The following is a 12987-nucleotide window of genomic DNA, read 5'->3' on the forward strand; positions in this document are numbered from 1 at the left end:
ACTCAGCATGATGGGAATAGTTTTTAGAATAGAGTGGAGACAAAAGAGTTGCTGCCTGCTAAGTGTAGGATTGGCTTTCAAAGGGTTTGAAATCTAAAGCTTGCAGTTCAGTTCAGTCATCAATAACGTAAATACAATAAATACAGCCACTTCCGGGAAATAAGCTGCATTTCCGTGACGCGACACCTGATCGAAAGACACTTTATCGAACGACACTTAATCGAACGACAGTTTATCGAAAGACACTTAATCGAACGACACCTGATCGAAACGACACCTGATCGAAACGACACCTGATCGAAACGACAGTTGATCGAACGACACTTTATCGAACCGACAGTTGATCAAACGACACTTTATCGAAACGACAGCTGATCAAAGCGACAGTTGATCGAATCGACTGTTGCTTCTCCCGCACATAGTCATAGCAAAATGTGGCGTTCCGTTGCATTGTTTGCTGTAGAAAATTAAAATTTGGTGACTTTTCATAAAAAATGTTCAGCTATCTGTCCATGTTTGTTTGATAAAGTTGGATTTTGTAATTTTTGAGATATTGTGATATTTATATAATTTTGCTCTCTCTCCGCATTGAAGCGTATTACTCATTTACGCACCAATAACTTGACTAACTATTCTTTTTCGTTCTCTTTTCACAGCGGGGACGCGGCGTAACAAGAAGAATTTCTAGAAATGTGTCACTTTTAGAAATACCTAATTTACACTAAATTCACTTTCTTTAGTTTTACAATTATGATGTATACAGGAATCCAGATGATGTTTCTACTAACCTGTAATAATCTCATCAGTCTACGACGCATAGTTTTCTAGTAATTAACGATTGCAAATGTGTGTGCGGGGTTGGCCACACCTAGTTTTTTTAGTAAACTCGCGAGCCTGGTTAGGATAGGGTTAAAAGGGTACTACGACACCTTATCGAAAGACACTTTATCGAAAGACACTTTATCGAACGACACCTGATCGAAACGACAGCTGATCGAAAGACACTTTATCGAACGACAGTTAATCGAGCCGACAGTTGATCGAAAGACACTTTATCGAAACGACAGCTGATCGAACGACATTTTATCGAACCGACAGTTAATCAAAACGACAGTTGATCGAACGACACTTTATCGAACCGACAGTTCAAGCAAGATTTTAGCGTGTTTCTCAAACATTGGAACAATGAGCCATTGTGATGTGCGGTCTTTGTAATGGTGTGCATTAATGAATTGTGATGTATATATCATAAAGTTGACGATTTATATTTTATATCTATATTTTATATTTGTATCATAAAGTGTTCGATTTCGCATGGCGGCCGGCCCGCCCACATATTAATAAGATATCACAAGAATACGCACGAGAATTACTAAGTACGAGATTGTCTGTACAGTAGACTAGACTAGTCATTATAGATACAAAGAGTAAGGAATTGAAGGCAAAATTTAATAGCAAGGGGCATGTCGCTGTCTGACTTTTACACAAAGTAGCTTCTTGAAAGTGGTCTTTATCCCAGCTTGACCGACAGCGCAAAATAAATGGCTTCGATGCTTGGTAGCACGTACACATGTGAATGTCTTCCACCGGGTTCAAGATGACCTTCCACGAACGAATAATAGCATTGAAGGATGGCACAATGCGTTCAGCAAGCGTGTCTCAATATCCCATCCGACGCTTCGCAGACTCGTCAAAAAAATTAAGCAGGAAGGTTCCAACGAAATGTTAATTGAACAATTGAGTGCTGGAATCGATGGCCCACCACGGAAGAAGCGCTACGACGCCGTCAACCAACGGCTGAAGAGCATAGTTGAAAATTATGACTCAACAAATATGGACATAAAAAGTTATCTTCGAGCAATTGCACACAACTTGTAATTAAATGAATGCGATTGAAATGTGCACTTCGTCAGTTGTCGTGCTTTTAACAGTGCATGTTGCCAGTTCTTTTAATAAATTGTCGTTCTTTTAACAGTGCATATCGTCAGTTGTTTCAATAAATTGTGGATCTTTTAACTCTATCCTAACCAGGCTCGCGAGTTTACTAAAAAAACTAGGTGTGGCCAACCCCGCACACACATTTGCAATCGTTAATTACTAGAAACCTATGCGTCGTAGACGATGACATTATTACAGGTTAGTAGAAACATCATCTGGCTTCCTGTATACATCATAATTGTAAAACTAAAGAAAGTGAATTTAGTGTAAATTAGGTATTTCTAAAAGTGACACATTTCTATAAATTCTTCTTGTTACGCCGCGCCCCCGCTGTGAAAAGAGAACGAAAAAGAATAGTTAGTCAAGTTATTGGTGCGTAAATGAGTAATACGTTTCAATGCGGAGAGAGAGCAAAATTATATAAATATCACAATATCTCAAAAATTACAAAATCCAACTTTATCAAACAAACATGGACAGATAGCTGAACATCACAATGACCCATTGTTTCAATGTTTGAGAAACACGCAAAAATCTTGCTTGAACTGTCGGTTCGATAAAGTGTCGTTCGATCAACTGTCGCTTTCATCAGCTGTCGGTTCGATAAAGTGTCGTTTGATCAACTTTCGGTTCGATAAAGTGTCTTTCGATCAACTGTCGTTTCGATCAGGTGTCGTTTCGATCAGGTGTCGTTCGATTAAGTGTCTTTCGATAAAGTGTCGTTCGATTAAGTGTCGTTCGATAAAGTGTCTTTCGATAAGGTGTCGGGTCACGGGTTAAAAGATCCACAATTTATCGAAATAACTGACGATATGCACTGTTAAAAGAACGACAATTTATTAAAAGAACTGACAACATGCACTGTTAAAAGCAACTGACGAAGTGCACATTTCAATCGCATTCATTTAATTACAAGTTGTGTGCAATTGCTCGAAGATAACTTTTTTATGTCCATATTCGTTGAGTCATAATTTTCGACTATGCTCTTCAGCCGTTGGTTGACAGCGTCGTAGCGCGTGATCTTAGCTTGCTTTTCGTGAATTTCATTGTTGAAAATATTTGTTCACATGTGTACGTGCTACCAAGCATCGAAGCCATTTATTTTGCGCTGTCGGTCAAGCTGGGATAAAGACCACTTTCAAGAAGCTACTTTGTGTAAAAGTCAGGCAGCGACATGCCCCTTGCTATTAAATTTTGCCTTCAATTCCTTACTCTTTGTATCTATAATGACTAGTCTAGTCTACTGTACAGACAATCTCGTACTTAGTAATTCTCGTGCGTATTCTTGTGATATCTTTTTAATATGTGGGCGGGCCGGCCGCCATGCGAAATCGAACACTTTATGATACAAATATAAAATATAAATCGTCAACTTTATGATATATACATCACAATTCATTAATGCACACCATTACAAAGACCGCACATCACAATGGCTCATTGTTTCAATGTTTGAGAAACACGCAAAAATCTTGCTTGAACTGTCGGTTCGATAAAGTGTCGTTCGATCAACTGTCGTTTTGATTAACTGTCGGTTCGATAAAGTGTCGTTCGATCAACTGTCGGCTCGATTAACTGTCGTTCGATAAAGTGTCTTTCGATCAGCTGTCGTTTCGATCAGGTGTCGTTCGATAAAGTGTCTTTCGATAAAGTGTCTTTCGATAAGGTGTCATAGTACCCTGCATTTCAGGCCCTAAGAGGTGGTAAGCCCAGGGCGGAACAATTTTGAATATGTTCGCGTAGAAGGTAATGTCGCCATCTGGTTTTGCAAAACTTGAAAATAATAATCAGAAGCGCATTCGAATCCACAAAGAGGACGATAGTAAAGCGATTGCCAGGCGTGCCAGAATACATTTGTAATACATTTGTATTTGCCATTACATTTGCAGAAGCATTACATTCTGCAAAACTCTTGGTGTATAAATCTAAAAGATATAGCCTGCTACTAAAAAAATATCGTATTACAAGCAAAATGCCTAACATAAATTGTTTCGGCAGTAACTTACCGTTTCCTCTGAGGTTAAATATTTATGCAATGAAGCCTATAAAACAACACGTACTGTATCGGACTCGTGAACAATTGTTTCGCTTCTGTCTGTTTGAAATGTTAGCTTGACAAAAAGCACAGCTTCAGGCATCTGAGACATAAGAATTTGTATTTGTGCTGTTAATTGATGAGCGGCTTTTATCTGAATAGAAATGCCCATCCAAAGCTGTAGCCAGGGCAGAGATTTTACCGCGGTGTTTAAATCAAGTACATCCCCAGCTAAGTTCCCTGTAAGCTGCGCGCGTGCGCAAATGCGCACTGCTCCCACGGTCTCCGCGCATAGAAAATCTGTGCTGCGCACAAGAAAAAAATCCAACCTGAATTGAAAATAAAATAAACGCATAATAATGGCCACAGTGCGCACGTCTGATGTTGCTCACAGTGGTCCAAGGGACCGATCAGGGAGTTAGTGTGTTTGCTCAGACTCGTGAAAAATTAGCGGAAACATTGATCCCCAGTTAGGTATGCTGCTAAGATAATTCCGCAGTAAAAATTTTTCAGCCACAATTCCACAAATATTAAGGAAGTTAGTGCCTCAGTATGGCTACGGGCTATGGCACAACCGATTTCAAGGAAAGCTTTCAGAGGCAGCAGAACTTCCTTCCTGGTAAGATTTGTTACTACAATAATTCAATGACATCACTGCTCTAGAAACGGTTTGGGCTGGCTGAATTTGTGCTGTATATGCGACGAACAAATGCGCAACCAAGTTTACTGCGGGAAGTTTAGTGGTGCTGTATCATTGGACACTTATCATCAAGGACAATATTGGAAGAGATAAGGGCCGAGAATTCAGTCAGATCAGTCAATCAGTCAGAAGAGTCAATTTGCTCCTTCACACGTGACTCACACCTGCTCTTCCCCAGGTACGTGTTTGTGTGGTCGGACGGTTTATTCCAATGACTATTCAACCGCAGATGTTGATGGGGTCGTTCGGGGTCGAATCGACCTGGAACCGTGTATTTGTGATTGTGTTTGATGACAGCCCTGCAAACGGGGATTCCCAGCAAATGAAACTACATTGCTTACACCAGTGGTTTTTAACCTTTTTCGTACCTCGCCCTTTTTAGCAACCCAAGATGACGGGACGACCCCATTCCAAAATAATGCAGTTATGTACACAAGTACAATTAAAAATAAGGCAAAAGTAATGAATGAAAAGGTCAAATAAATAAGTCTATTTATATTATATTCTACAAACACTGTACATCGCTTAGCAGCATAAAATCAATAAATATTCTTAAAAATTGCTAAGTGTCTTTCACGTAAGACTGTTAAAAGTCTGCATCAGTTGCTAGTCTTCAGAGCCGACCGTATAACAACGTTTTACAAGAAAAGTGCTACTTACTCAACTGACAATGCCACTCAAGATTATGGAAGAACAACTACCGAATGGGGCATAAACAACAAGTGAGCCTGGTGAACTGAAGTTCTGCTTACGCCTAGACTAACTGCAGTTGCCTCTCTGAGTACCCCTTATCTGCTAAAATATGTTGATCTGAGCTCTCATTTTAGCTGTATGAGACCTCTTTTTGCCCATTTTTTAAGAAAGAATAAAAAAAATAAAACTACAGTAGTAGTGTACTTGCAAAATTACAAAAGAACTAGGCTAACAAAGCTAAAATGAGATGGTAACAGTCCTTTACGGCTAATCTATACAATAATATTATGTAACAATCGTCTTCATCTTTTAATGATTAAACGCATTTTTCACTAATAAACCCAAACAATGCAAGTGGTCTTACTTAAACTGTTGCACAGCACTGTAGAGTAAAAAAACTAATCAAAAACCATTCATTTCTTTGCAAACCAGCTTTTACCCATTTCTTTCAAAAAAGTTAAAAAATACACCCACTCATCAAATACATCGCGACCTCCAGAAAAAAGGCTAGCTACCCCAGTTAGGGTCGCGACCCCTAGGTTGAAAACCACTGGTTTACACATAACGGTAGGTATACTAAACGATTCTTACGTCATGCTGTAAACGCAGGTGTATTTGATCACTGACGAAGCGGATGACGTCTTTCAAAATAAAACAGGTAGTAATTTATTGTCTTAGAGAAACAGTTTGAAACTGAAAACAAATCATGATGTTTTTGGTTATCACTTATCACTAGTATCATATGACATCGAAGTGTCATTGTGCAATCATGTGACATATGCATACGTGTAGTCATATGAAATGGCTTTCTTTTTCACAGGAAAAAGATTAACTTTTACCGAATGTGGAAGCACTTATGAAAGGTATAGTCTTGTTAAATAAACAGACTTAGTTACAAATAATTGATATACAGAAGCGGATTTTTAATCATGTTTTGCAGATATAATGTTTGTTGTAAAACTGGGGTGGAATTCGGCATATTTTTGTCACGTAAAGAAAAGTAAGCATCTACGCATTATTATCACACAAACGCACAAAGCTATTCGATTGTGACGACTGTCTTTGGTAACTGTATCTTCGTTTTACTATTTTTCCTTAAGTGAAAAATCTTTTTTTGCCGATTACTACTCCCTTTGGAAAGGTCTAGAATTCGATTAATGCAATGCTTAAAATATCGAAGTACATAAATATCTTATTGCATAATCTTTCCAGATGGTGGTGTCATTTCGACGATGACAATTACGTCAACACAGAGAAACTTGTGGCTTTGTTGGACAACTTTAACTTTAGCGAGAGTTTCTACGTCGGCAGGAGAAGCAGATACGCTAAAGATTATATGACAGTAGGTTAGTTTTGTTTTTTTTGTAAGATATGTAGTCGTTCGACTACTGTATTGCAGCCTTTTACCCAGCCTATCAGTGATTACAACCTGGATTTTTTTTTCGAGTGCCGTTATACTTTGCAACGTTTAAAAAGTAATAATACTAGTATTCGTTCTGTTCCTTGCATTGATCAAAGCTGCTTTACTCGAGTACCGTTTTCGTGGTACTTTGGCACTAACTTCCTATGACTCGGTTATGAGGTAGGGCTGGATGGCAAAAATAGGTTACAAAAGAATTTCAAAAAATCTTCCATAATTTCTATGTTTTAACTAAGTGTTCAAGTCCTATGTTGCATCTGGGTACTTGCTACTCCGCCTCATGGTCTATGCTTGTACTTGAAGCAAAAAAAAAATTATGGAGAAGCCTAAATAACTCCAAGTAATGATACAATTTCTCGAGCAAATCCAAATACTTTGAAATAGTATTCACTGTGGTATCTATGAAGCCATACTTAAGATAATTTTGGTCATACTTTCTCTTTTTTCCACTCATTTTGTGTCAATACAATTAGTTTAATTACTAAAATACCTGGTTATTAAATCAATACTAAATTTAATTTTTACTTCATTTTACGGTTTTAATATTGGCTGACGTTGGTTTTACCCTATTTAAACCGGGTGCGCGACATTACTATTTTTATTATGTGTGGCCGACACTGCACACAAATTTTCAATCGTTAATGACTCGAAAATTATACGTCGTCAACTGATCGGATATTTACAGGTTAGTAGCAAAAACATCTGGCTTCCAGTATACATAATTGTAAAACTAAAGAAAATGCATTTAGTGTAAATTAAGTATTTCTACAAGTGAAACATTTGTAAAAGTTTTTCTTTGTTACGCCACCCCCCGTTGTGAGAAAAAACAGGTCACCGCAAAAAGAGAACACAAAAGAACAGTTAGTCAAGCTAGGAGTGCATGAATGAGTAAACGAATTTAACGAAAACAATGCGGAGAAACACCAAATATTATGACGTAACAATTGACGTATTTCAGAATCCAAATTTCAAAAATACAATTGCCACCGTGACACACTTTAAAATTTTAGTAAAAATGAACCTATTGCGAAAGTCAAGAAAGCATGTTTTGACATAGCTTATAGATTAGAATAAACAGTTTGTCATCTCTCGCGCCCCCCTTATGAATCTTACACGCCCCCCAGTTTAAGAACCACTGATCTAAATCTTTACTGGATACGTATGGTGCAAATAAAACAGGATACCTATGGTGCGAGCAATAGCCTACTACAAAATATAGTGCGGACAAGTTTGATTTCCTCTGACGGAAACAACCTAAAGAGAACACTGTAAGCTGCATACAAATGAAACAGTTATAAAGGATAATATCAATCAAAATTCGCTGTCAGTTAGACGGAATTTTTTCATACAAACTGAATACGGCCTTACGTTAAGTTTTACAAGCAAATGCTCCCACAAGTCTAGTTTCCACTCCATGCCTGATGCAGAATCCGTTACTAAATCTACAAAATGTTTTGCAATTCGCTCCTTAGTTTCGACTAAAAGTTCGTTGGGCATTGCTAGTTTTTGGCGAAGCAAACCTGTGATCCAAACGTCGTCTAGATTGTAATATTTTTCTGTTTTCTGAATTAAAGTTTTCAGTTTTCCTATAACGCTGACGCTGGTCGTGTACATGCCACCTAAGCAATATTTGGGCCAGTATGGCCAAGGATATTGTTGCTTTGAAGCACTATTTTTGTCCCGTACGTCTCTGATCGGTTCATTAAATCCGGTGCCAAACATACAAATGATTGGAAATTCCGGCCACTCTTTCTCCACTACAACTTCTCTGTATTGACCAATCAGTTTTGTCACTTTAAGCATATCAATCCACATGTCGTCATCTGAAGTGGAGTAGTAGTAGTTGGATGGAAGGTTTTCTGAAGCCCATTTCATTCCCGCTAATGTTTTTACTCCAATTTGTCTAAAATACAAAACCCACCAGACCAAGTTACTATGTAGCGTTCACCACCATGTCCGCTAGATAGCAGCAGGACACCACATTTTTTTGCCCAAAGAATTATTGTATTTTTCCTGTTTGCATTTCGAGTCAGTCGTCGTAAGGTGGCGTACAGACGTTCTTTTGAGACGTCTCTCCGCGTCAAGTGATGCCCGTGCTTCAGCACGTGTTATTTATGAATTAAATAATATCAAGTTAGCAGTAGTGATGTACCAGGAACAGCTCAACAACATGTATATTGCGTAATGTCTTTCTTTTCGCTATCGCTATAACCCTATCCCGTTAATAGGTTATCAATAAGCAGCATTCCCATTCATCACAAAATATTCATTAAATTTAAGTAGCCTACATCAACTCACTGATAATTTTCCTGTAGCGATATCTGCAAGATATCTCCATATATTCGCTGTTCTTCTTCTAGTAGAGCTTCTTTGTCTGCATCTCCGACGCCGACAATAAAAATCGTATGAAACATTCCCCTTTCGATACGCCTGACTGATCCCCAGGTATCTCGAATTAGCGTTCTTCGTTTGAAGTTGTTTATTGTTGATTTGACAAATGTAACCATCACCCACTGCTTTCCTAAAAAGTTAAATAAACAAAACGATTGAGAATATGACTTGAAACTAAACAAGGTGAACTAAGTTTTGTTTTTCTAACAAAATGTCAAACCGTAAACTCGATTCTTTAATATGCTGAAGTGGTGTTGAGGTTAGTTTGAAGTTGCTACGAAAATATTTTGGCCAGGGCGTTCCAAGCACTCAATTCAAAGACAATACGCAACAATCGGTCCCAGTTCATTGTCAATGTAGGTTAATAAAGTTTACCATATTTGGGATCATTGTGAAGGTTTCCATAACACAGCTCTTCAAAGTGCATTTTGGGCGTTCTCACAAAATAATATGTCTTTGATTCGAGTTTGATTCCGGTGGAAAATTTCATGGGGGGGGGCAGGACCTTTGTTAGAATCGACATCGGTAATGCTGTGGTTGGTTGGGAAGATCGCCCGATGGCGATACCTGATGCTAAAAGAGCCACATTTTAAATTGAAAAAAAAACTAAATTCTCTTTTTGTCAAGCTTTACTTACATTATCTCTGGCTTCGGTAAGCTGTAAATTTTGGCAAAGAGTAGAAGCAAGCCAACGACAAAAAAACAAGGAAAAATTGCTGTCACTCGTCTGGACCTTTGCGTGGGAAAAGAGAATTGTGTAAATCTTGCTGTTTTGAGTTGGCATAAGACTAACTTTATTCGAGACAGAAGGTTCATGGCCTTTCAGTGCGTAACAGTCAGAGCTGTCTGTGCAAGTCTGGGTAAGAATGAAACATCCAGAATATTAGAAAACAGTGCAGCAAACCTTTCAGTTCTAACTTAAAACTTTATCAGTCAAATCATTATCATCGAAGTCATTGCCAATGCTTAACTTTTAAAATAGTCTTCAAAGATCTGTCAGTTTGTGTTAAAAATACGCTGAGCTTATCTCCAACAAACTGAAGGAAATGTTAAAGTTAAAGACAAAGAATAATTGAAAGTCAATAACTGAATACGTTGCATTTCTTTCAATTACTAACGGAAAGCAGGATGCTGAATCGTATCTCGCCCATCTAACGGTTTTGCATTAGTAATTTAGTCATGAGCTTCTAATGTGGTGTCCATCAAAGTTTTGCTGCAATCCAAAACACCTCTGTCCTGCTTAAACCCAACCATTCTTTGCAAATTTCTACTGAAAAAAGTTGAGATAAAATGAAGTCGCCAAAACAAATGTTACCAAGACTACTACACAACGGCTCTCGATGGCTTGATTCACAACAATGTTCAAATGGTCAAACAGTAATTGTCGATCTCTCTGTTTCAAAGTACGTAACTCGAAACTCTTTTGTTCACCAACGAACTAAGTTGTAGAAAAGCACATACCACAATTTACCACGTAAAAGTCGGTCGGTTTTGTTTCTGTAATGAGTAGGACGATGAGAATTCTGTAATAATTTCCACGGAATTCTTTTATACAAATGCAATATGAACTGGTAGAACTAGTAATTACAAGTAATGAATCAAGTAATTACAAGTAATCTCCAAAGTAATTACAAGTAATGAACGTATAACAGTTTCTGAATAATACTCTACTCTCCCTCATACCAATCGTACTTTTCCGAAGATATGAATTTTTGCAACAAGCTCTTGTTGGACTTCAAAAGTACATAAAATTTTCCATAAGACATGCTCTGTACTGAATTGTTAAAATTTCTTTCATTCTCTCAATGGTCATCTTATCTCTTTCTTAAATATCTTAAATCTTATCTTAAGAGGTAGTAAACAACTTATGTCATAAACGAGTTGCAGACAGGTTTAAAGCAGACAGTTTTGACGAGCTAAGAATGTTCACGACCTAGAAAAAGTTTGAAAAAAGGTGGCAACCTAGAAAAACTTGGACTAAAATACAATTTAAAGAAATCGCGGAGTTTTAAGTACATTTTAGCATTTCTCCCTGACGCAGATTTGAACACTAAATTCCCTGACATGTCAGGGAAAATCCTGACGTATGGCAACCCTATTATAGTCTCTAAGAAACAAGTTTGCGCTCTTCACAGCCATGAATGTGGCTCAGTAGACTTTAAGTCACACCCGGATGCGTGATTCAGTTGACTTCGAGCCACGAATCTAGCTTTTCTAAGCCACAGTTTGGCTCATCTGGGGAACATTCCTGTTCATGTTTGTGGCGCAAAATTGAAAGAAAAGTGTGGCTCAGACACTACAATCGCGTCTCTGCTCTGGTAATATTGAGTGACAACACCTTGAAGAGAAAAAGTACAATACAAGTCTGTGAGACTAATTTTTTGTCCACTGGCTCTCTGTCAAATGAGCCACATATTTTTTGAGCCAGTTTTCCAAAAGAGACTACAACCGAAAAATTACAACTCCGTCTCAAAGATAATGAAAACCTACTTGGTATATTTTTCAATTACGTCACACAGAACGCAGAGTGATTGTGTTGTGTTCGAAGGTGATCACTGATCAGACGATTCAACCCACGGACCATTTCAACAGCGTAGACGTCTGTGGATTGAATCGTCCTGAGTTGCACCTTTTTGCTCGTTATTTTTCGGAACGTTGTTCTTGCTAGGTTACATGCCGTAGTAAGTTATGATGGTAAAGATAAGGCGTATACTATCAAGTTGGCACATATTGACATAGCCTATCTCTCGTCAATTCGGACTAGGCTATATAGGACAAGTTTGTTTTTCCGTTAACTTGGCTAAAATCATCGTTGCCCAAAATGACCATATAACCATAAATTGTTGTTTTACATTTCCATGGCTTAAGTTTAAGCTTTAGATTTATTGCCACATTGCCATTATATCCAGCCCACTGAAAGCAAATTTTCCATCAGCAGGTCTTGCTAGGGCGTTGCAAATTATAGCAGGATTGTATCATGCAATATTAAACAAGGCTGCTAACTTTGCAAAGCACGCATGAAGCATTTATGTTAATGTAAATTTGTGTTCTTAGCCCATTTAGCAATAATCATGTTTGTACATAGGCTAGCTGTTGTTTTGTGTAAACTTAAACTAGGCTTTTTGTTAGCGATTCATTCATTTACCATGCTGGTACAATATTGTGCTATCTACTGTACTGTTCCAGTGTAGACATTACGCGTGCAAGAAAGAGTGTCACCTAACAAACCTGGACTTGTGGGGTCTAGTATATGAGTGCACAACCACAGGATGCCTTTGTATATACAAGACCCCAGCTACTAAATTGTGACATCACCTGGTTGTGTACTTCTATACAAGACCCGATTTGTGAATTGCAGGATAGAGAGGGGACATTTGCCACTACTTCTAAACAATCCAAGTGTTCTGAGTGATTATAACGGCTCAATACTCCACATCAATCTAATACTATGGAGCATACACTTCAACAACAGTTTACGTCAACTTTAACTTCTGTTATAAATCATAGGCTAGTAATTATCTATTGTGGGATCTGGGGCCTCTATCTTTATATAATCCATTAACCATATTTGCTCACTTTCAGTGGACCTGGTGTACAGTTCCAAATTTGGGAAATACAATATCAAAAAACCAAATTGAAAATTGGAACTTGCACAAAGGCTAACTGGGTAATTGGGGCTCGATCGATGAGGAATCATCGTCGAGTTCAAGTCGCGCAAAGACTTTCCTCAGTCCGAGGATAAAGACAATCATGCCATAACATACCAAGTGCCTTAAACAAAATAGGATTTTCCAGTCTTTAATATAAGTT

At 38.0% G+C, this 12987-nt stretch overlaps 1 protein-coding gene across 1 annotated transcript; it reads right to left on the bottom strand.

The window, feature by feature from the left end:
* Positions 1-7198: 7198 nt before the first annotated feature.
* LOC143462645 (beta-1,3-galactosyltransferase 5-like) lies at positions 7199-10419 on the bottom strand. Its single transcript, XM_076960879.1, has 4 exons — positions 9815-10419; positions 9553-9750; positions 9085-9307; positions 7199-8689 (listed from the first exon to the last, which is right to left on the bottom strand). Exons 2-4 carry the CDS (start codon positions 9698-9700, stop codon positions 8098-8100), a joined length of 963 nt encoding a protein of 320 aa, XP_076816994.1. The 5' UTR covers positions 9701-9750; positions 9815-10419; the 3' UTR covers positions 7199-8097.
* Between the last annotated feature and the right edge of the window lie 2568 nt (positions 10420-12987).

Source organism: Clavelina lepadiformis, chromosome 6 (assembly GCF_947623445.1).
Source record: "Clavelina lepadiformis chromosome 6, kaClaLepa1.1, whole genome shotgun sequence".
Lineage (NCBI taxonomy): Eukaryota > Metazoa > Chordata > Ascidiacea > Aplousobranchia > Clavelinidae > Clavelina > Clavelina lepadiformis.